This window comes from Tinamus guttatus, unplaced genomic scaffold, assembly GCF_059628265.1.
Source record: "Tinamus guttatus ecotype Peru unplaced genomic scaffold, ASM5962826v1 Tinamus_guttatus_pri_ptg000652l, whole genome shotgun sequence".
Taxonomy (NCBI): Eukaryota; Metazoa; Chordata; class Aves; order Tinamiformes; family Tinamidae; genus Tinamus; species Tinamus guttatus.
The window spans coordinates 994,520-1,014,415 of NW_028289186.1; the positions used below are offsets into that span (position 1 = coordinate 994,520).

The 19,896-nt window shown below is 47.7% G+C and overlaps 1 protein-coding gene across 1 annotated transcript in view; it reads left to right on the forward strand.

Moving 5' to 3' along the window:
- Positions 1 to 10,518, forward strand: part of CASZ1 (castor zinc finger 1) — a 78,459-nt gene extending 67,941 nt beyond the window's left edge. The window contains exons 16-19 of the mRNA XM_088536170.1: positions 1,595 to 1,743; positions 3,621 to 3,855; positions 5,240 to 5,533; positions 8,876 to 10,518. Of these exons, the coding sequence (XP_088392296.1) occupies positions 1,595 to 1,743; positions 3,621 to 3,855; positions 5,240 to 5,533; positions 8,876 to 10,131 (1,934 nt within the window). The 3' untranslated portion in view covers positions 10,132 to 10,518. The remainder of the gene's footprint in view (positions 1 to 1,594; positions 1,744 to 3,620; positions 3,856 to 5,239; positions 5,534 to 8,875) is intronic.
- The last annotated feature ends 9,378 nt before the right edge of the window (positions 10,519 to 19,896 follow it).

Here is a 19,896-nt window from a genome sequence, read left to right on the forward strand (position 1 = left end):
AGCCAGTCCCTACCCAGCTCTCATTTGCACATGTCAGGATATTCAGCGCAGTTGCTGTTATTTACTCAACTTTTGGTGTTTCAGGTGATAGCAGGAGCTAGACAAAGCAGGACAGTGATATGTGACACCAGCCTGCAGTGCTGCTGTAGCAACGGGCGAGCCTTCACCTGCCCTTTGCTGATACTGTTTCAATCCCGCCAGCACTGTTTGTTCTGCAGCCCAAAGAACAGCACACGGGGCTGGGGAGGGCAGCTGAGGTGGGGCCGTGGGGGAGTGGAAAACCTAAACAAACACAAACTTGGCGTGCACATAAAACACTATCTCGGAGCTAATGATGGGCTGGGCAGCGCGGAGCCGTTTGGCAGCAAGACGTCTCCAGAGTGTGCGTGTGTCAGCAGTGTTTATTTTGGGAGTGGAGGGGGGTACATGCATCCAGCAGGATGTACCTATGCCTATAGCTTGGGCTTGCCATGCATTTAATGTGCTTTTAGCCAGGGCTGTGTGTTTACCCAGGTAGATACAGACAGGCGTGCTAGGCTGGCGTAGCTGGCTGTGTTTGTGTGGGCGGCTGTGGTTATACCAGCGTGTAGATGCATGTCTGCTTCTCTGTGCAGCTTGCTGCTTTGGGTTAAGGATCTATATAGCAGGTGCAGAAGCACCGGTCTGATTCAGGACCTGAGAGGGTTTGTGTGCATTCATCTATAGGTATACATATATTTATATATATATTAAAAAATAAAAAAGTGTGCATAAATACATTTATATATAAAGATAGATGGATGTGTGTGCATTTGTTTGTAGGCAGATTTTACTGATCAGTTAAAGGACCTGTCTGCAGCTCTGTTCCTCTGTGAGGGTGTGGACAGGAGATGATGGACATTAGATACAGTAGCAGGATTGTTGATGTAGCTGTGTTTTAATTGTAGTGAGCCCTTATTTATCAGCTACAGAATATAGCTTTTTTTTTTAAAAAAAAAAAAAGGTTGTGAGTTAAGACACAAACTCTCAGTATTTATGGCAGTAGCAACAAGGAGCAAAATGTGTCAATTGCAATGGCAGAAAATTTTTTTGTTTGTTGTTTTTAGATGCCAATATTATATAGCAAATATGGAGTGACAGTAAGCACTTCCTAACTCCTTTCTATTTGATTGGAGAGTATAAACTGTCCAGCAGTAGAGCTTTTGGGAGACTGTACTGTCCTAAGAGTACAGTTAAAGGAGAAAAAAAAAAAAGACAAAAGAAACTTTTTCTGGTCTGACTGATCATAAACATGTATTTCTGAGACTGGATAACCTGAGACACCAGTAGTCATAACGGTACGATGAGCCATAATGGTAACTCTTACTCTTTCATAACAAAAGGATGGGACTAGTTGGCAGCTCACACCTACTTTTTGAATCCACATACATTACAGTCCTTCCTTGCAGTTTCTTAGCAGGTCAGAGAAGATGATTTTCATGTAGGCCTGTTCCTGAAGAACCCACAACCACTGTCAAGTAGCAGCAGCCTTGCCCTATGTCCAGAGCGTCTCTTGATCGTCCCTTCTTCCTTTCAGTACTTTCGTGTGCTACATACATCGGTTTTGTGTTTGCAGGTTGCAAATATAACCAGGTGAACAGCCACTTCCACTGCATTCGAGAGGGCTGCCAGTTTTCTTTCCTGCTCAAGCACCAAATGACATCCCATGCTAGAAAGCACATGAGGAGGATGCTGGGGAAGAACTTCGACCGTGTTCCTACTCAGGTGACTCACTGGTTAAGCTGTAGACTTGCATGTAGTGATAGTTCTTTTGGTTGCCTTCTGCAGAACAGCATTAAACACTCGCACCCAACCTCGTCCAGGTATCTGCAGTACAGTGGGGATGTGCAGGTTCACCTGGGCTAGTTCTGACTGCTTTGGCTCCCATTATACTAGGAAAGATGTTGACACACAGACATCAAAGCACTGCTCAGTCTGAACAGCCTTTCCTGGTGAGTGGTAGAGAAAAACACGAGAGGGCTAACACTTCAAGATACTCATATTTATGACCTGTACTCGCTCCCTGTTCTCTCAGTATACACCAGTTGGCTTATTAAAATGGAAGTGCTTAGGCCATGGAGGAATTGACCATTTTGGTTAAAGTAAACATACCCTGTTGCACACGAAAAAAATATTTGCTGCTGTCACCTAGAATGGAAGAAATACCAGCCTCAACATTTCTCTTGCTTGATTTGGAGTTGAGATAAATTGGGACTTTTTTGTCCTTTCTCAGAAAGTACCAGGGCAACATAGTTGCTTTATTTTTATAACATAACTGAAAGCAACTGGCAGATTAGGTTTGGTCGTGTTTTGTGAGTAAATTGAAGAGTTTCAAAGCGTTTCAACTGCAGCACAGAGCTGCTGCTCAGAATGGTAGCATTCCTGCAACCTCCTGTTTCTTTCTTCTAATTCCTTAGTTTAGCTTCCTCATTGACCTGGAATATGAAACAAACTAGTTTTATTTAACCTCCTGTGGCTAGCCTGGCCCTAGGGACATCTTTTGGTATATGAAAAACAAAAGCTGCAGAAGTAAGATGGGAATCCCCTTTCATTCTACCACATGGGAATGGGAGGTCCCTGCTGGTTGTCAGGTACTTTCAATAAGTTAATTGTTCAGGTTCGCTGCTGTTGGATTTAATGAGTTTGCTGTGTGACATGCCAAGGAATTGGTGTTACTGTTGCAGTAGCTTTAGCAGAGGCTCAACAGATAGTTTTGTCTCTGCTATATGGCTTTAAAAATGTTTAAGGCTTCTAAAGTGCTGAGCTGAAAAACAACTAGTTTTGACCTTCATCTCCATCACTGGACATTCTGTGTCACTGACAGCAGAGAAGTAGTCGTCATTGTCAAAGGAATCCTGGAGCAAACAGTGCCAGTCTGCAACTGTTGCTGTGCTTAGCCTGTTCAGCAGTCCAGCAAATAATAAAAGAGGCTGAAAGAGCAAGTTGGGACATGTGGCAAAGCTAACGTAATTGTTGCAGTGCCACTGCCTTTCTGCAATTAAAAGTACTAACCCCAGTTCTTCTGGCAGCTTGGTGGTCAGTAAGCACTTACCATGTGCCTTTGTGGAAATCCTCCTTGGGTCTTAGCCGTGTTCCTACCAGAGGAGACCGTGTCGTGCCAGGCTCCAGCAGCTGCAGGTGTGCAGAGCATGGCAGGAGACACACGGAGGAGCATGGCTTTCAGGCGGCGTTCCCTGTTGGGATGTATCAGCACGCAGGCACTAGGGCACTCATGCCAGTAGTTATATTCCCAGTCTCTAAATGCAGCAGGACCTACACAGTGAAGTAGCAATGCCAAGATTAACACCTCCTGTTTTTGAATGCATCAGAATCCACACACCAGGATATTGGTGCCAAGATTAACACTCCCAGCCTCTGAATGCATCACAATTCACATACCAGGATGCGCGTGCCAAGATTAACACTCTGAGCTCCCAGTGAAGCAAAACTCATGCTCCCAGCCTCAGTGCCATAGATTCCACTTGCAGGCATGTTCCAGCTATCCCCCAAGAACAGAGGCAGAGAAAACGTGCAGACAGATGGTTTTGGTCTTGGCATCTTGCTTTTGGTGTGAAAGTCCCCGTCCTGTTTTCTTGCTGCAGGTTATTGGCCACACTCCAAGAAATGAAAATCTCCCCCATGTTGGCAGCATGGCACCCAGCCCAGCTTCATCAGGAACCCCAGCTTCCTTTCAGGGACCCCAGAGCATGATGGACACTGAAACAGATGAGTACATGGATTATACTGGCTGTAGCCCTGGAGGGATATCCTCGGAATCTTCCAATATGGACCGCAGCTGCTCCAGCACTCCAGTGGGCAATGAAAGTACATCAGCAGGTAATAGAGAACGGAGGGGAAGTGGATTATCAGTTACATGTTCTCTTGAGAGAGAAACTCATAAAAAGAGGCTAAAGCAAACAGCACCTTGAAAATACAAGCTGCACCAGTTCAGCTTTAGACCTAGTAGTGCCTTGTACTAACCCAGTTCCCAGCCATTATATGCAAGAGGAGCTCCATCTGAACATACACCTCAAGGGTCCATGAACTAATAGCATATCTTGCTTTCCACGTAAGGAGAGGTTTTTATCATGTATCTTGGTGTTGAATCTATTTGAATAACTGATCTTAAAAAAAAAAAAAGGTGTGGAGCATTTTTTCCTGGCATTTTCCCAATATCCTTTTGTATTTCTTTGTGCTTCCTCTGAAGTCAGGCATTTTCCTATACTCTTGAGGTTCAGAAAGACTGTACAGTACCAAATACACAGGGACAGGGAGAAACTACTACATCTTCAGAAAGCAACACGTGAAAGCTCACTGACCTCCTTTCCTCATACAAAAGACTCAAGCCTCTTGTGCCACTTTGTGCAGTGCTGCACAGAGGAGAGCTCCACCATCCCCCTTTCTGGCAGTCAGATCTCTCATTGTTTCCTGTTTGCAGGACCACTGAACAGTCATCTCCCTCGGCCCTGTGGTACATTTAGCTTCTCAGCAGCCAAATGTGTGTTAGGAGTTAGTTCTGTATCATCTAGTGGTGACCCAAGGATCTCTTGGCTGTCCTTCCCAGAGTTAGGTGTTGCATTCTAGCAAGGCTGCCTCTGTGAGTTTGCTTTAATTTCAAATAGATTTTCCTACTTGTCCTTCCCACATCAGATAGATAAAGGTTGTCAGGTAACACATCTCCTTAGGCAACCTTCATATGAACGCTGCTGGATCATGATAGTGGTTCCCCTGTGGCGTCATAGTTCCTCCAAAGAGTTTTTGGTGGGACAGCAGTTCCTGTCTGCTGACTCTGCACTGTCAGCACACTGTCCGAGTGCCACCTCCAAGGGCATGGCCCCCACTGCTGGCCATGGAGCGAGGGATCTCGTGTGCCCAGTGCTCCAGGCCCCCCTCACAGCAGTCAGTTGATAAAAGCTGCTCCATGTCAGTGGGGCCCAAACAAGCAGGAATCGCTGCTTGGGAGACTGTATCTCTTCCCTCATGCCACTAAGGCCCCTCCTCACTTTTGCAGAGATACCCGTCCTCTTCCTGATGCTGTCAGTTCCTCACCTTCCATTTCCTCTCCGTTACAGTTCCGTTTCGTACATTTGTGAATGTATTTTCCATTTTCATCATACTGCTTCCGCTCTTGGGTTCTCATTTCAGTTCTTTTGTTTTTCTTTTTTGTTTGTTTTTTTTTTCCTTTTTTTCTGCCTTTTTTTTTTCTCTCCACATTCTCCAGGCTGCCTGGTTCCTTCTACTGCTACCGCTGCTGCCGATGATGCTGCCCACAATGCACCGCAGCCTCAGCCACCACCTCTGCCTCCATCTTTCTCACAAGCCCTGCTTAGGTCTCCCCTTCCCACCCTTCCCTATCTCTTCTCTCCATCTTGTCTCTCATACTCCCTGCTCAGTGCCACGCTGGGATCCAGCAGGGGCATTGTCATGCCTGCCGCCAGCACCGCTGGGTTCTCGCCCATCATTGCCACTCCAACTCCAGTAAAAAGTGACGTTCCCTTAGTTCAGGATGCAGCAGGTAACAGTTCTTTGCTTTCTCTCTTAGTATTCCTTGCCCACCTCCTCCCCCACTCACCCTGCCCATGGTTTTCTCTGCTCCCCGGATTTCCTCTGGGCCAGTAAAGAAAAGCATATGTCACTCTGTTCTCATTTAACTTTATTCAAGGGCCCTCTATGCCTACTGCATTTGACTGTGGACACAGTAATACCAGCTGGTAACCATAAAGCTAAGGAAGGTAACTAAAAACATAGCAAGCCATTGTGAAAAGTCAGAAAGCTACAAGTAACTTCCCAACAATTCCAAACTATGACAAAAAGAAACTAACAATAAAATCTGTAGTTAACCCTCACTCTTAGCTTCTTTACAACAGTGGGACACAACGCAGACTCTTGACCAGGTAGCATTAATGGGACTTGGCCTTTGGGTTTAGATCTTCTAGGCTACCAGGCTCGGTGCTAGCACAGTGCTGCACTCATCTTGGTGGGTAAATGGCTGACAAAATACCTGGTTCCAGGATTTGTACTGGTCCTCTCAACTTCTCTGCTTCCTGTTGCTATAGAAAGCCATAAAAAACGACGGCTGCTTTTCCCAGCCCAAGTAACAGAGACAGGGCAGTCTGGTGTCATGGTGGTGACATCATCAGCCATCTCAGGCTGTTTCTCACACTCACCATTATTTGCATCTGCTCCCAGCTGCAGCAAATACATCTAGTTTTTTTAGTGTTAAGCTGCCATGTGTGACTAAGATGAGAGATGTCTCAGGCTGGGGAGTCTCATTCCAGCTGGGAATGTTTTTTAGGGTGTGTCTCAGTTTTGGCCTCTTTTCCCAACTCTGGCTCTTTTCTAGTTAATTAAGAGCATATTTATGCTTAAGGTTCACATTTAGGAGGATTTTGGCAGCCTATAAATGTCCCACTCATTCTTCCTGCCAGTTTCAGTGTGTGCATGTGGTAATGCACAAATCCAAGGTGAATGGTGAGGACTATGGCTGGAGAACCAGCTCTCCTTGGAAGTTCAGCGTTTTTTGTCATAGGACTTGGCAGGAGTAGGATCCTTGCCCTGTTCAGAGAAGTAAGTTTCAGTGAGCCAAACAGGACACAACAAATTAGGCTTTGATTTGCTTTTAAACTGATTTGCATGCAACCTGAAACACTTTTGTGCCATGCTTTCCTCTATTTATTTTCTTTTAGGTTTCCTTTTTTTCACCTTTAGGTTTTAAAATGGCTTCCTGAATTGTCACATCATTAGTAGTTGACAGGACAAGCTTAAGGCATGCACTTACTATTGAAATTTGCTTGGGATTAAATCTGTTGAGGCTTGTAATCTTCACTCAGCTGTTTAGGGACTGAGCATCGTCTAGTGGCTAGAGGAGGAGAGGAGAGGTTCCTCTTTCCTTTTTTCATACCGTGCTCTGAAACTCTGCCTGCATGAGAAAACAAAATTGTTTAACAAAACTTTCAAGCACGTGTATTTGAACTGTTGTAAAAGCTAGTAGATACCTTGTTACAATTTAAAACAGTTTAATTCCACTTATTCCCTGGGTTTTTTTGTCCGGAGTCTTGTCTCTAACATGTTGTTCTCATTCTGGTGTCTGAATGTAGATAAGATTTGCATCGTACTAAAGAGACCTGATGGTTTGGCTGTAATAATTTTCTTTCTAGAAGGAGGGGTAAGGAATTGATCTGGATAGCAGGCAACGATGTCTAGGCAACAGTGCCCTTGTTGCTTGGATGCAGAAAACAAGATTTTACAATAGAAAATGTTTTGAGGGGAGCAGATAGTAATTGGTCACAGATTCTAAAGCTAGGAGCTTGCTAATTTGAAGTCTACAGCGATAGAAAGTTACTCCTTCCCTGATGCAGGTTAAATTAGCCTTAACACTGCTGTTTCCACCAGCTGCATATCAGTAAGATGGTCTCCCCGTGGATGCCCAAGCTTGCTTCCTTATTTGCAGTCCAAGCCAAGCTCATTCACCCAGCAATCTGTGGAACCCCCATGAACCAAACACGTTGCTTAGGCTGCTGCTACCCCTTCTGTAGCCTTGCATCTTTTAGTACAGTGTCAGTTTAACTTTTGCGTAATCACCACCTTCTCTTAAAAGGTTGACATTTGAAGGGCCAGATATGGCAAAACTAGCATCCATCACTTTTAATACCTGCTTATCAGCCAGAAAAAATAATTCTACAACATTCAAACAAACAAATGACTGCTTCATTCTCCTAGACAAGGATGCAAGCTAGTCTGGATTCTTGAGCCCCAGGCACTGCATGTCACAAATCATGCCTCCTTTTAACAGGATGGCAGTTCCAGCATGAAGATGAAAAAACAAACATTCCCTTTCTCTCTCCCCACCTCCCCCCAAATGTCTTAGCTGCAAACTATAATTTCCAGTTACACTCACAGTTTTGCACTTGGTGAGAATTTTTCCTACCTCCAACCTTCTCTGTGCTGCACGTTGATACTGGAGGTTGTGGTTTGATTCTGGAAACAGCAAGCAGAGAAGAAACAAAGTTAATAGATGTAATGGGGTCAAGTCCTTGATGTCAGCTTGATCCTAGGGGATGTCAGCACTAGTCGATTATGCTGGCCCCGTGAACGAAACTGGAAAATAGATGAGGGCTCTTTATTTACTAGGGGCATTGTGTGATTTTTGAGACCCAAGGGAAAGCTGTAAAACTGGTATCTTGTCTTAGAGTTTGCTGGCTAGTGATGATGAGAATTAGCCCCATTGAACATCTGTCCATCTGTCTTTCTAAGTGCACTCATTGTAATATGTAGGCTCATTACAGTGAGGGATGTTCCAGTCTCCTGGCCAAAGTCCATCCTATTTCTATAAATCCCTCCCCACACACTTCAGTCGTGCATGGGGTCTTCCTTGACTTCTTGCCTGTCCTTGGCAGTTGTACTTATGTACTTTGTCCAGTTTATGAAGAGCATGGGGAGGGGAAAGCAGTACCCATGTAAGCACAAACAAGTTTGACACTTCTATTTCAATAAAAGTGTAGTAAAACACCTCAGGCCTTTCTTTAGAACAAGCCAGCTCCTCTGTGTCGAGAGTAGAAGTAGAGATAACTAGAAAAGGCTGTGAGACTTGCAGAACAGAGAAGCAGCGGTTCCTATTTGGACAATACAGAGTACACAAGACTGACAAGAGGCAAGGTGGAGTGTGCTCAAAGCTGAGGGTGTGATTGATGCACAGGCAGCACATGAGCCAGAGGTCAGGCTTGCCTGGAGCTTGAGACATGAGCCGCGGGGTGGGAGCAGTCGCGGCGCTGTGTTCAGGGCTTGCCAGGATGGTTAGAGGAGATGAACAGCAATCTTGCTGTCTGTCAGCAATCCCACTCTCCCTTTTTCTCCTCAGGGAATACCATCACTATGCCAACTGCCTCAGGGGCCAAGAAGCGTTTCTGGATTATTGAGGACATGTCCCCATTTGGCAAGCGCCGTAAGACTGCATCCTCGCGTAAGATGCTGGATGAAGGGATGATGCTGGAGGGATTCCGCCGCTATGATCTCTACGAGGACTGCAAGGACTCCAGCTGCCAATTCTCGCTCAAGGTTACCCACTACCACTGCACACGGGAGAATTGTGGCTACAAGTTCTGCGGCCGTACCCACATGTACAAGCACGCCCAGCACCATGACCGTGTTGACAACCTGGTACTGGATGATTTCAAACGCTTCAAGTCTTCACTGAGTTGCAACTTCCCAGACTGTCAGTTCTCGGGCAATAGCACACACTTCCACTGTCTGCGTTGTGGCTTCCGCTGCACTGACAGCACCAAGGTGACAGCCCACCGTAAGCACCACGGCAAGCAGGACGTCATCAGCGCTGCTGGCTTCTGCCAGTTCAGCTCAAGCGTGGACTGTGAGGTGCCTGACTGCAAGTACAAACTCAAGTGCTCCCACTTCCACTGCACCTACCCTGGTTGCAAACACACAGTGGTGGGGATGTCTCAGATGGACTCACACAAGCGCAAACACGAGAAGCAGGAGCGGGGGGAGCTTCCTGCCATCTCTCCTGGTCCTGAGGGCCTCGCTCCCTCCACTCTTGAGTATGACATCCAGAACTCTTCCATCAACCTGGACAGTTCCCTCAACCTCAGCACTGACAACAACAGCTCCCTCTTCTTCCTGCAGAACGCAGCTGGCGTGGGCCTCAATGATTCCCTGGACCTCAGCAAGAAGCAGCCAGAGGTCACTGAAGGGCCGTCACCAAGCAGAGCTGGGACTGCCTCTCAGGAGAGGGGGGCAGTGGCATCTGGCTCTGGTGATGTGGAGGATGAGGATGAGTCTTCCCAAGAGGATGAGGAAGATGATGAGGAGGAGATGAATGAAGAAGAGGAGGAGGATGAAGAAGAGGAGGAGGAGGATGACGATGATGAGGATGATGAAGAGGAAGACCTGAATACAGATTCTGAAGAATCACTGCCTGACCCTGAGGGCCTGGCCACTAAGGAAGATGGGGAAACAGAGGAGGCTGCTTCTTCCACAGACCAGGGTGATGCTTCCAGGTCTCAGGGCGAGCCAGCCCCAGCCCTCGCTCCAGCCCCTGTTTCCACTTCAGCTCCAGCTGCTGCCGCAGCCTCTACCCTTGCTCCAGTGGCATCTCCTTAACCTTACTGACAGCAGCAGCAGTGGTTTGGTTTTGCTCTTAAACAGAATTACTAAGAGGACCCCATATGAGGCAAGAACAAAGATTGGAATGGCAGGTGAAAAAGCAAACTCCGTGCCACAGGAGAGAGAGAGGAAGGAAGGAAACCCATGTTCCACAGGCCCCGTAAGAGACAAGTCGCAGCAGAACTGGTGCTGCATCACTTCATTCTGCACATCACAGAAAATCAGGGCAAGTTGCAGCAAAAAATTACCCTTTCCTACAGACATGAACCTTGAGGGTGTCGGCTGCTTTTCCTTGCCCCCTGTATGGTGTGTGGGGCCTGCACCCATCTGGGGACCCTTCACTATGGGTGGGTTTTTAGCCCCCCCATTTTTCTTTCTGTTTTTTTTTTTCCTTCTTTTTTTTCATGTTTTCAGTTGTACAATATTAATAATAATCTCCACTTCTTGGAGGGGGGGGTGGGAACAACAGGTAATGAATTTTAGAAATATATATTTGTGTGTGTGTCTCTCTCTATATATATATATAATGTACACACACACACACATATATAACATGCAAGAAATTGGTGTCACAAAGACAACTAGCTTTGCTTTTGCCAGTGGGAAGGAGGGGTGAGGGATGTGCTCGCTCGCTCTCTCTTTCTCCCTCTCTCTCTCTCTCTTCTTTCTCCAGCATTAAATGAATGGCATCAGACAGCAAGGGTGGGAGCGGGTATTTATTGTCACATAAATGAGGACGCATTAATGAATGAGCAGGGGTGGGAATGGGACACTCCTCTGTTCTTCCAGATCCTTTTTACTATTAATGATAATAATTTTGAATGCTATTTATATTGTGAAACTTTCTCTGTCTAGTGCTGTAGGACATCTTTCCCCTTCCTTACTCTGCTGCCTGTAGGGCTTAGCTGAAGTAAGTGGGAGGGCGCAGCAGGCAGTGAGAGGGTCAGTCACACTGGAGAACTGGGGCTAATCTCCCATCCAGTTCCATCTCATCCCAACCCCCAGGTGCTTCCCCTCTGTTGAGGGTGAAGCTTTTTTTGTGGTGCTTCAGTATCCCCATCTCAGGAGGACTCAGCGGAGTCGGGAGGTGTGCGCTGCCCCTCTGCGCCGTGTGTAGCATAGGAGCACGGTGCTCCAGGGGTGCGTCCCAGCCGTGGTAACTACTGCTTGCTGACCCCAGCAGCCTTGCCAGGACAAGACCCTCCTCCCCACCCTTCCCCAGGGCAGGCGAGTCTGGGCTCCCGCTCCTGTCACCGGTGACTTACAGGAGAGGCTGACCCCACAAAGAGGCAGGAGAAGGCAGAGCCCAACTCAAGGTGGTCATGAGCCCACAGCTGGACTTCCTGCTCAGACTGGAGGGACAGGGGGTCCCCTTCGTTCAGCACTAAGTGGGAGGACTGTTGTGCAGCCCAGGTGCAGCATCGAGAATGCAGAGGCTGGGGGAAAAGATGCCTGTTGAGGCCAGACTGTAGTTCAGCTCAGGTAATGCATCCCTGGCTCTGTGCTGATGAATTTTGCCAGGTAGGACTAGGAGCTTGGCACATGGTGGGCAGCTGTAACTCGCTTGCATTCAGCCCTGCTGCCTGTGGTGCCTGGGGCCCTTCCCCTGCGCCCTCTTCCTGGCCTGGGGACTCGCCCCACAGGAGGCCGTCCTGCAGCCAGGACAGTGGCTGATGACCAAAATCCTCACCTGAGTCCGAGAGGGGTGAGCTGCGTGCACGAGGGCTGCGGAAGACCTCGCAGGCTGAGTTAATCCCGAGAGCAGTGATTTCAGTGCTAGCCTGCCAAAAGGTTCCTTGTGTCTGAGGCTTGTCACATGCATCTGCCCCCCGCCCCTTTAAAACTCTAATTCCTTTTTTCTGCCATCATGCAGGCACCCCCCCACACCCCCTTTAGCTCCAAGGAACCCCCTCATTTGTTCCACCCTAAGCAGATACAGGCCTGAAGGAGTTTAAGTTGTTTTATGCCTCCCCCTTCCAGAAGCTGGTGCAGATCAGGTCTGATTTATAAACAAGCAACTCAGCTGTGTCAGTGTGGGGACAGACATAATGTTTCAAAAGGAAAGGCAAAAAAAAATGTACAGTATTTTTTCTGTAAAGATTATTATATAGAGAACAAAAGAGAACCAATGCCAGGGGGTGGTGGGGGGAGGTCACCTGCCTTCTGGATAGCCCCTAGATACGGTTAATTGTGTGCAATTTTTCTTTTTTTACTTATTTTTTTCTTTTTTTCTCTTTTTTTTTGTTTTGTGTGTGTGTGAGTGTAGGGGGTTGGCAGGGGAGGGGGGAGCCTTAACGCTATGGTTTGAGGCTGACGTCACACTCCTAGCACTGACTGGAGCTGCACGATTCCGAATTTTAACTTGAATTTTGTAGGAGATAAATGAAAGCAAAACAAATGAAATATTGTTATTACTAGTTTGTAGTCTATTTAATACTTTGGAGTTCTTTTGCTCTATCAGTTATTGTGTGGCTTTTATTTTATTTTTATAGGGTTTCATTCTTTTGTTTGTTTTTGTTTTGTTTGGTTATTCCCCTGCCCTCAGCTGTGTGTTTTCTAGCACAACATGTTTTTTGAATATAATGAGGCAGAGTGAGGGCATGAGGGCCTGGAATTTGTAGAACTGAGATGGGGCAAAAAGACTGTACTTTAATGGCATTTGCTACGGGTTCTGTATACTTGTACATTTTTCCCATATTCAAGTATTTAGATACTATGGTGATGGGCTCCAAGAGGCGCATCTATTGACCTAACCTAATCCCCATTTTGCAAAAAATAGTTTAATTTGTAGCAGTGACATCAACATGATCTCCATCACGGACTTTGTGGGAGCAGGATCAAGCCCACTGCCTTCAACACAGCATCCTGCAAGCGTTAACTGAAACCTGCCTGTACCGTGGCGGGGACGGAGGGCGCTCAGTGGCGAGATGGGGAGCTCATTTCAGCCGCTCGCTCGTGTCCAGAGCGGCCTGCTCAGGATCTTGCCCTGCTGATTTGAGCTGGGAACCAGCACCATGACAGAGTGTTTTTACCCCCTCCCCATTTGTGTCTCAGACTCTGACCCTTCACAAGATGCTGGGGAAAAGCAGAAGTGTGTGGAGGAAAGGGGTAAAAACAGCTGCAGCAGCCCTGTAGCTCCGGGGCCGCCCGCGCCGCGCTCGGAGCTGCCCAGGCGCCCGCCGGAGGGGCTCTCTCTATCTATGCACACACCGGTTTCTCCCCCAAGGCCCCCCTGCTTCCCCCTGACTTCCCGGCCTTTCTCCCAGACCTTCACCGCTCCAGCGGGAGCTGCTGCAGGGAAGGGTTTTTCTTTCCCGACAGGGTGCAGCCCCGTCTGCCCCTAAGCTGGGCCTGACCCCCAGGAGGTTGAGGCCCCCCAGGGCCGGGCGACTGGGGCAGCCCAGAGGGTCTCCCTGCGCTGGCCCTGCCCTGAGGCTGCTGCTCCACTTCTATAAATCCCTTACTATGTCTGTATTTGCAACAACAACAACAAAGTCAAGAAAGTTAAACCCTTTTTTTTTTTTTTTTTTATTCTGCCATGTTAAGGCTTTAATTCAGCAAAACTCTTAAGCACACGCTTTCTGAATAGGCAGAGATTTAAGCCCCTGCTTAAGTGCTTTCCTGAACAACAGCCCCACAGCACAAATCCCTGTTTCGGTGAGGTGGGGTTTTTATTCCCACTTCGAGCTACCATATCAACAGGACTGTTAATACTATGGAAATGCGTGTTTAGACGAATGTTACTAAAGTAAGGACCAGAGAAAGAGAGAGCGATTCAACCAACTGTATTAGGAGGGGGAAAGAGGAGAGAGGAAGTGGAACTATTCTGTCCAAAAAAAAAAAAAAAACACAAACCTTGAGATGGACCTTCTGATTCTGCTACCATTCACTACTGAAGAGCAAAAAAAATAAAACTTTTGACTAGATTGTTCATTCTAGCCACAAACTCAACTGGATTAAAGTCCGTGTGGAAGGAATTTTGTAAAGAAAAAAAAAAAAAAGATTCTTTTTCCAATGTAGCAAAAAAAAAAAAAAACTTTAAAAAAAAAGAGGGAGAATTCTAGCCTTTTGTAATATCCATATTGCACACTAGGACTATAAGCCATTGCTAGCTCATTTTGAATTTTAAATGTGTAATTTTTTTGTTTTGTTGTTGTTTTATTTTTTCTTTCCGTGGGGGAGGGGGGAAATAAATGCTTGAACCACCAATGCTCTTTTTAATGTTTTATAAATATGTATGTGTATATATATAAATATAAAAATAATATGTATGCACATATATATGTGTGTGTGTATATATCTATATGTATATACATATATATAGATATATAGATATATATATAGGTTTTGAGACAAAAATGCAGAAAGTGAAAAAAAAAACACCCTAAACAGGATGGTGTGCTCTGATTTACTTGAATCTGGTCTCTTCAGCACCTGCGTTATTAAGAACTGAATATTTTTCCACTTGAATTTAGTGCTATTAGAAATTTAATATATGTGTTTTATTTATTTGATTTTTTTTGCATGACTGATGCAAGGTTTGACATTTTCACTCAATAAAAACTGGAAAAAAACTAAAATTTCAAATGAGCGAGTTGTCTTCTTGATTGAGGAGCTGTTTATTTTTTAAAGATCTAACAAGTCTGGGAGCAGACAGTGATGGCAACTGCCAAAGGAAGCAGGATCTGCCTTCCTGGACTCTGGTCTCACAAACTTTTAGGCAGCCCTGTGTTTTTATTTGAAGTGTTCCCTGGGACAGGATGGAAGCGACACTCGCGCCTTCATGGCTTGCTAAACTGGGACCTGGAATTATGGATGTGCCTGCTTGAGTTTTCACTTTCCCTTTCCTCCCTCAGCCTGCAAATTGGGATCTGCTTGGGAATTCTGCTCGCTGTGCTCCAGCAAAAGCTTCGTTACATTCCAGCCCCGCTCAGTGACCTTTCAGCAGCCTAAGTCTGGGTACAGGCTAACAAAAAAAAAAAAAAAAAAAAAAAAAAGACAAACCTCACTTGTTCACGAAGGGATAGAGATGGGGTAGGAGGATTATCCAAGAGCGGAGGTTGTATGCCAGGTGTTAACACTAAAAGCCACCAAAACACCATCTTGCAGCCCTATAGCAGTTAGCAAGAACACACTAACAGTGCAGCAGGTATCTAACGCACGATGCTAACAAAAGCAAGTGCATCTTACTTGGCCTGCCTCGGCAGTAGGTGTAGCTCATGTGCGCGGCAGGATACGATGCCTGCGGTTCGGGATGCGAATGTCTTTCCAGGCAGGAAGGCGTCCTGACAGCTGCACTGGAGTGTAACACTGCAGCAGTGCAGCCCATCCAGCGCTGCTCGTTCTGACTGTAAAGAAACAACAGTTCAGCTCAGACCGCTGGCCACTGAACAGTTTAGCTCACTGGCCACTGAATATGTAACATGGAGGTTGTTCCAGCCTTACTCCTAACCCAACTGTGCTGGGCCTGGGCCTTCCAGCTCCGGGTCTAGAACACGCTTTCACCACCACAGCCCCTCGCTGCTCGACAGAGCAAGCGTGTGAACAAGCTACCTTGGGTGCTCCAGTGCAAACAGCCTCTCGCTACCCTATGGGCGGCAGGACGCGCTGTGCACACAGTGCTGAGTGGAGTAACGTGGGCTCCCTGCGGTAGTTTGTGCCTGCACTGAGCCAGAAATAGGCAGGGAGCTCCGGAGTTGCCTTTCCCCACACACACAAACGTTGCTCTGTCACTGCGGAGGAGCGGGGCCGCGCACAGACCCCGCACCCCCGGCTGCCGCCCGGCTCGAGGGCCCGGCAGTGCAGCGGGTTCGGCAGCGGCAGCTGCGCTTGGCTCTCAGGGCATCCTTCCCTCCTAGCCTGGCTCACAGCCACTGCGGTGCCAGGGGAGCCGCTGCACCAAGGTGGCCTGGCACCAGCCAGGCTGTGCTGGCTTTCCCGTGGCATCGCTGCGAGGGAGCAGAGGCAGGAGCAGCCATGGGGCTGCTCTTATACCCGAAGAAGAAACAGGAACCCCCCCAGCTCCTGCTTCATGTTTCCCCAGCATCTCTAGGCAGGTGTTTGCACCTCACTGTCCTTCTGCCATCTGCCAGAGAACACAGAAACAGCAGAGCAGAGCTTGCCAAGCCAATGCCTGGCAGCAGCCACCTCCTTATTAGCGGAGAGGATTAGACTCCTCTCTCTTTCAAAGCCCCTTGGTTGCTCTGCTGCAGCTCCCAGCCATCCTGTTTTCAGATGTCATTATCTGAACATGCTCCTAATCCGACCTTGGAGCACAGAGGTTTGTTCTCACTGGAGCTCTGCCCACAGCACAAGGGATATTTACATCACTGTGTTTCCGGGAGGGGAACAACACGACTTGGTGCTTGAAAGCTCTTGCTGGAACTTGCCTGCTCTTTGCGGCGCTCTCACTGCACTTACAAGAATGACGACGTTATGGGAGCAGCAGCAAGGTGATCCAACCAAAGCCTGACGGCTGCACTCTGCAGACTCGTGCAGCTGGTGACAGTGCAGCTCTGCATCTGCAGCTCTGCATCCAGCCCCTGCGCTCCGCGCGCTGTGGGGAAGGAGAAGGAAAGCAGCAGACACCCAGGGAGGCTGCTAGTTTTAAAGCCAGGAGAAAAACCAGCCCCTTCCTGCTGCCACCACGTTGAGTGCATTGAGCCTATCCTGTAGCAGCAATTTTGTATGTGTAGGACCCTACACACAGGCACACACATGCACAGAACTACACTGCCTGGCTCACGCATGACACTGGGCATCTGTGCATGGCTCTAAGTGCTCTACCAAGGCTTGTGCAGCAACTGCTGCCACAGCCATCCAGAAAGGGTAGAGCCTTTGGCACCCACCCAGATGTGCAACTCAAGCAGAGAAGCTCTGCTTTCCCCTTTCCAAACAATTCACAGACTTTAATCCAATAGAAGCAGCAAAAGTTCATTTTCCTCAAACATGAAGAGGCATTCAAGGTATTCGAGGACACAGAACAGGCGACCAGATGGTTCTGCCGCTGCTTCCAGCTATCCTGTTCTTTAGATGTCATCATCCAGACATGCCCACTGCAGCCCTAGTGCGCAGGGAATTGTCCTTGCGAGGTCGCAAAGGCCAGCAATGACAGAAATAGGCAACAGTATCAGTGTTGGCCTCAAATAAGGGTGATGGCCATTATGGTGGCACAAGATGAGCAAGACTATGAGTCCAATTGCTTAGCACAGTGTAGCAATAGCGTTTATAGCAATTAGAAAAATAATACATGAGGTTACAGCTCCCCTTAGGCCTCGGATCTACAAGCAAGAGTTTTCACATTGCGTGAGATGTATTTTGCAGGAGCCTTTCTTACAAGTCTTCATGAGATCCCAGCTCCTTTCCAGTGAGCCCCTGTAGCACCCACCGTCTCGCAGGAGCGGTGAAGGCCGGAACGCAGCGCAGCCGGTGCCAGGGCCTGCAGAAGCGGCCAGAGAAGTTCTCCTTGCTCCAGCTTGCTCAACCCAGTACGAAACACAGTAAAATGCGCTCTGCCCAGGGAGGATATTCACCCGGGCAACACGATGCTGCTGCTACAGCTCAACCCACTCTTGAGAAAGTGGGACACCCCGCTCGGATAGGATGGCAGGATTGGAAAGTCCCAGTTCTCTTACAAGACTAGCAAGAGTTATCCTAACATGGTCTCCTCCTCCTTCTGACAGGACAAGAGAAAAAGGAAAGAAAAAAGAAGGTTGCACAAAAGAGGGGGGAAAATTTTGGGCCAACTTTTTTTCATATTGTTCATCCTATGATGACCAGCTATGGGAGCTAGGATAGAAACCAGCCTTTAATAGGTAATAACTATCAAATTAATAATAAATTCCTCAAGATTTCGTGGATTTTTTTTACACTGAGCATTGGTTATCATACTCTAAATGAAGGGAGAAAGATAATGACACAGAAGTGCGGGACAACAAAGAGTTCTGAGCAGGCAGAACAGCTAAGACCTTCCCAATCCACCTCTATCACGTACCTCAACGCAGAACTTTGGCAGGAAGCCCCTGCTTTTGTGCTCTCTGCCACCTGGGGACAAAGGCACCAAGCAGCCCATGCAGGTGGGTGTTTGAGAGGGTGACAAGTTCCTCCTGACAGTCCAGGGGCAAGAATGGGTCCCATGAGATGCCCAGACAGGCACCTCCCTTCCCAGGGCTGCCGACTTTCCGTGCACTTGCTTGGGAAGGAGCCGGTCCCGTCGCTGGCCCTGGGGAGGCAGAGTGCTCCGGCTCCTCGTCCTGCTCCTGCTCTTGCCCTTGAACTGCCCGGGCCCCATCCTGGCCCAGGAGGGGCAGCCGGTGGAGGCGGCTTCCCTCCTTCCTTTGCTCTTTTTTGGCAGGGAAACTTTTAAACAAACAAATGAAGAAACACTGAGGATTTAAGTAAACAGAGAAAGATTTATCTGACAGGCAGACTAAGGAGCCTTTCCCTGCCCCCTTCCCTTCCCACAGGACAGGGAGCTGCCTGGGGCTCTCTGTGAAGCCACCTCCAAGGGCATTTGTCCCAAGCCCTTGCTGCCACCAGGCAGCCCCCTTGTGCAGCCCCAGACAGAACTGAGCTCTGCCTGAACCTACAGCTCTGCAGTCTGCAATATTAAAGAGGAGGATAAAATGAAGCCATCTGATCTGGGGCCAAAGCAGTAACCTCGCAGTCCCAGCCCAGGAAGAGCCCGTTACACCCTGGATGCAGGGGGACCAACTCTGCCTGGTAGCCAGGGGTCTGCCCACTAGTGACGACGGCTTTTTTTTTTCCCCCCTCCCTTTCTTTCTTTTTTCCTGTAAATAAATAGTTGGGGTAAGGGTTAAAAACAGACACGAGGCTCCAGTTCCAGGCAGCTGTTAGGCTGCACCTGCCTCTTTCTGGGGAACAGAAAAGGCCGCAGAGCAAGAAGGGACCCTGTCCCTCACCTCGCACCCAGAGCTTAGGGTCTGCGGAGAGGGGAGAGCTCCTACTACAGCACAGCACGGAAGGGATGCAAAACACAGAGGGAAGCTGGCAAACAGGCACGTGGAGATGAAATCTGCTGTTGACACTGTCCGAAGGCAAAGAGGAAGCAAAAAAAGTTCATCTACAAAGTTGCAGGAACTTAGCACAAAGTTTTTTGTGCGTGCACATAGCTTAAATTGCTTTAACTGAGACAAGTTCATTCACAGGGATGGAAGACCATCTACCAAAGAATGTGCTCTAGTTTAATTACGCCAATTAAAGAAATTAATTGTCAAGAGGTGTTACTCTGGCTCCAGATGTGTAAAAGCTCAGTATGGGCTTAAGAAGCAGAGGGATAAAGTCGCAGTCTCTTTCTGAAGTGTTGGAGAGCAAAAGGGAAGGGGTGTTAGGAGGCAGACGGGCATAAGAGAAGACAAACCAACAAGAGGGATGCTGCACACACAGACATGCCAGAGACAAAGTGACCGACAGACAGACGAGCAGGCTGGCAAAGTGACAGGCACAACAAGAAAAACGGGCAACAAATAAACCAGATGTGCTTTTAGATGCTCTTAATCACACCTACCCTTCCAATCACCACCTCAGTCAGGAGGCATCGTCCTAGAGAAAAGCAATAATCTTATCTAAAGCAGAAAAGAAAAACTATGGCAATCCCCACCCCCGTAGCCCTGTATTTTTGTGGCCAGCATCATAAAAGATCTCTTGCTACTTGCACAAATTCAGAATAAAAAAATCCTAAAGGGTTAAATCCTCCAGCAGATACAGAAAATAGGAGCCTAGGGGAAACTGAGGGGTGTTCTT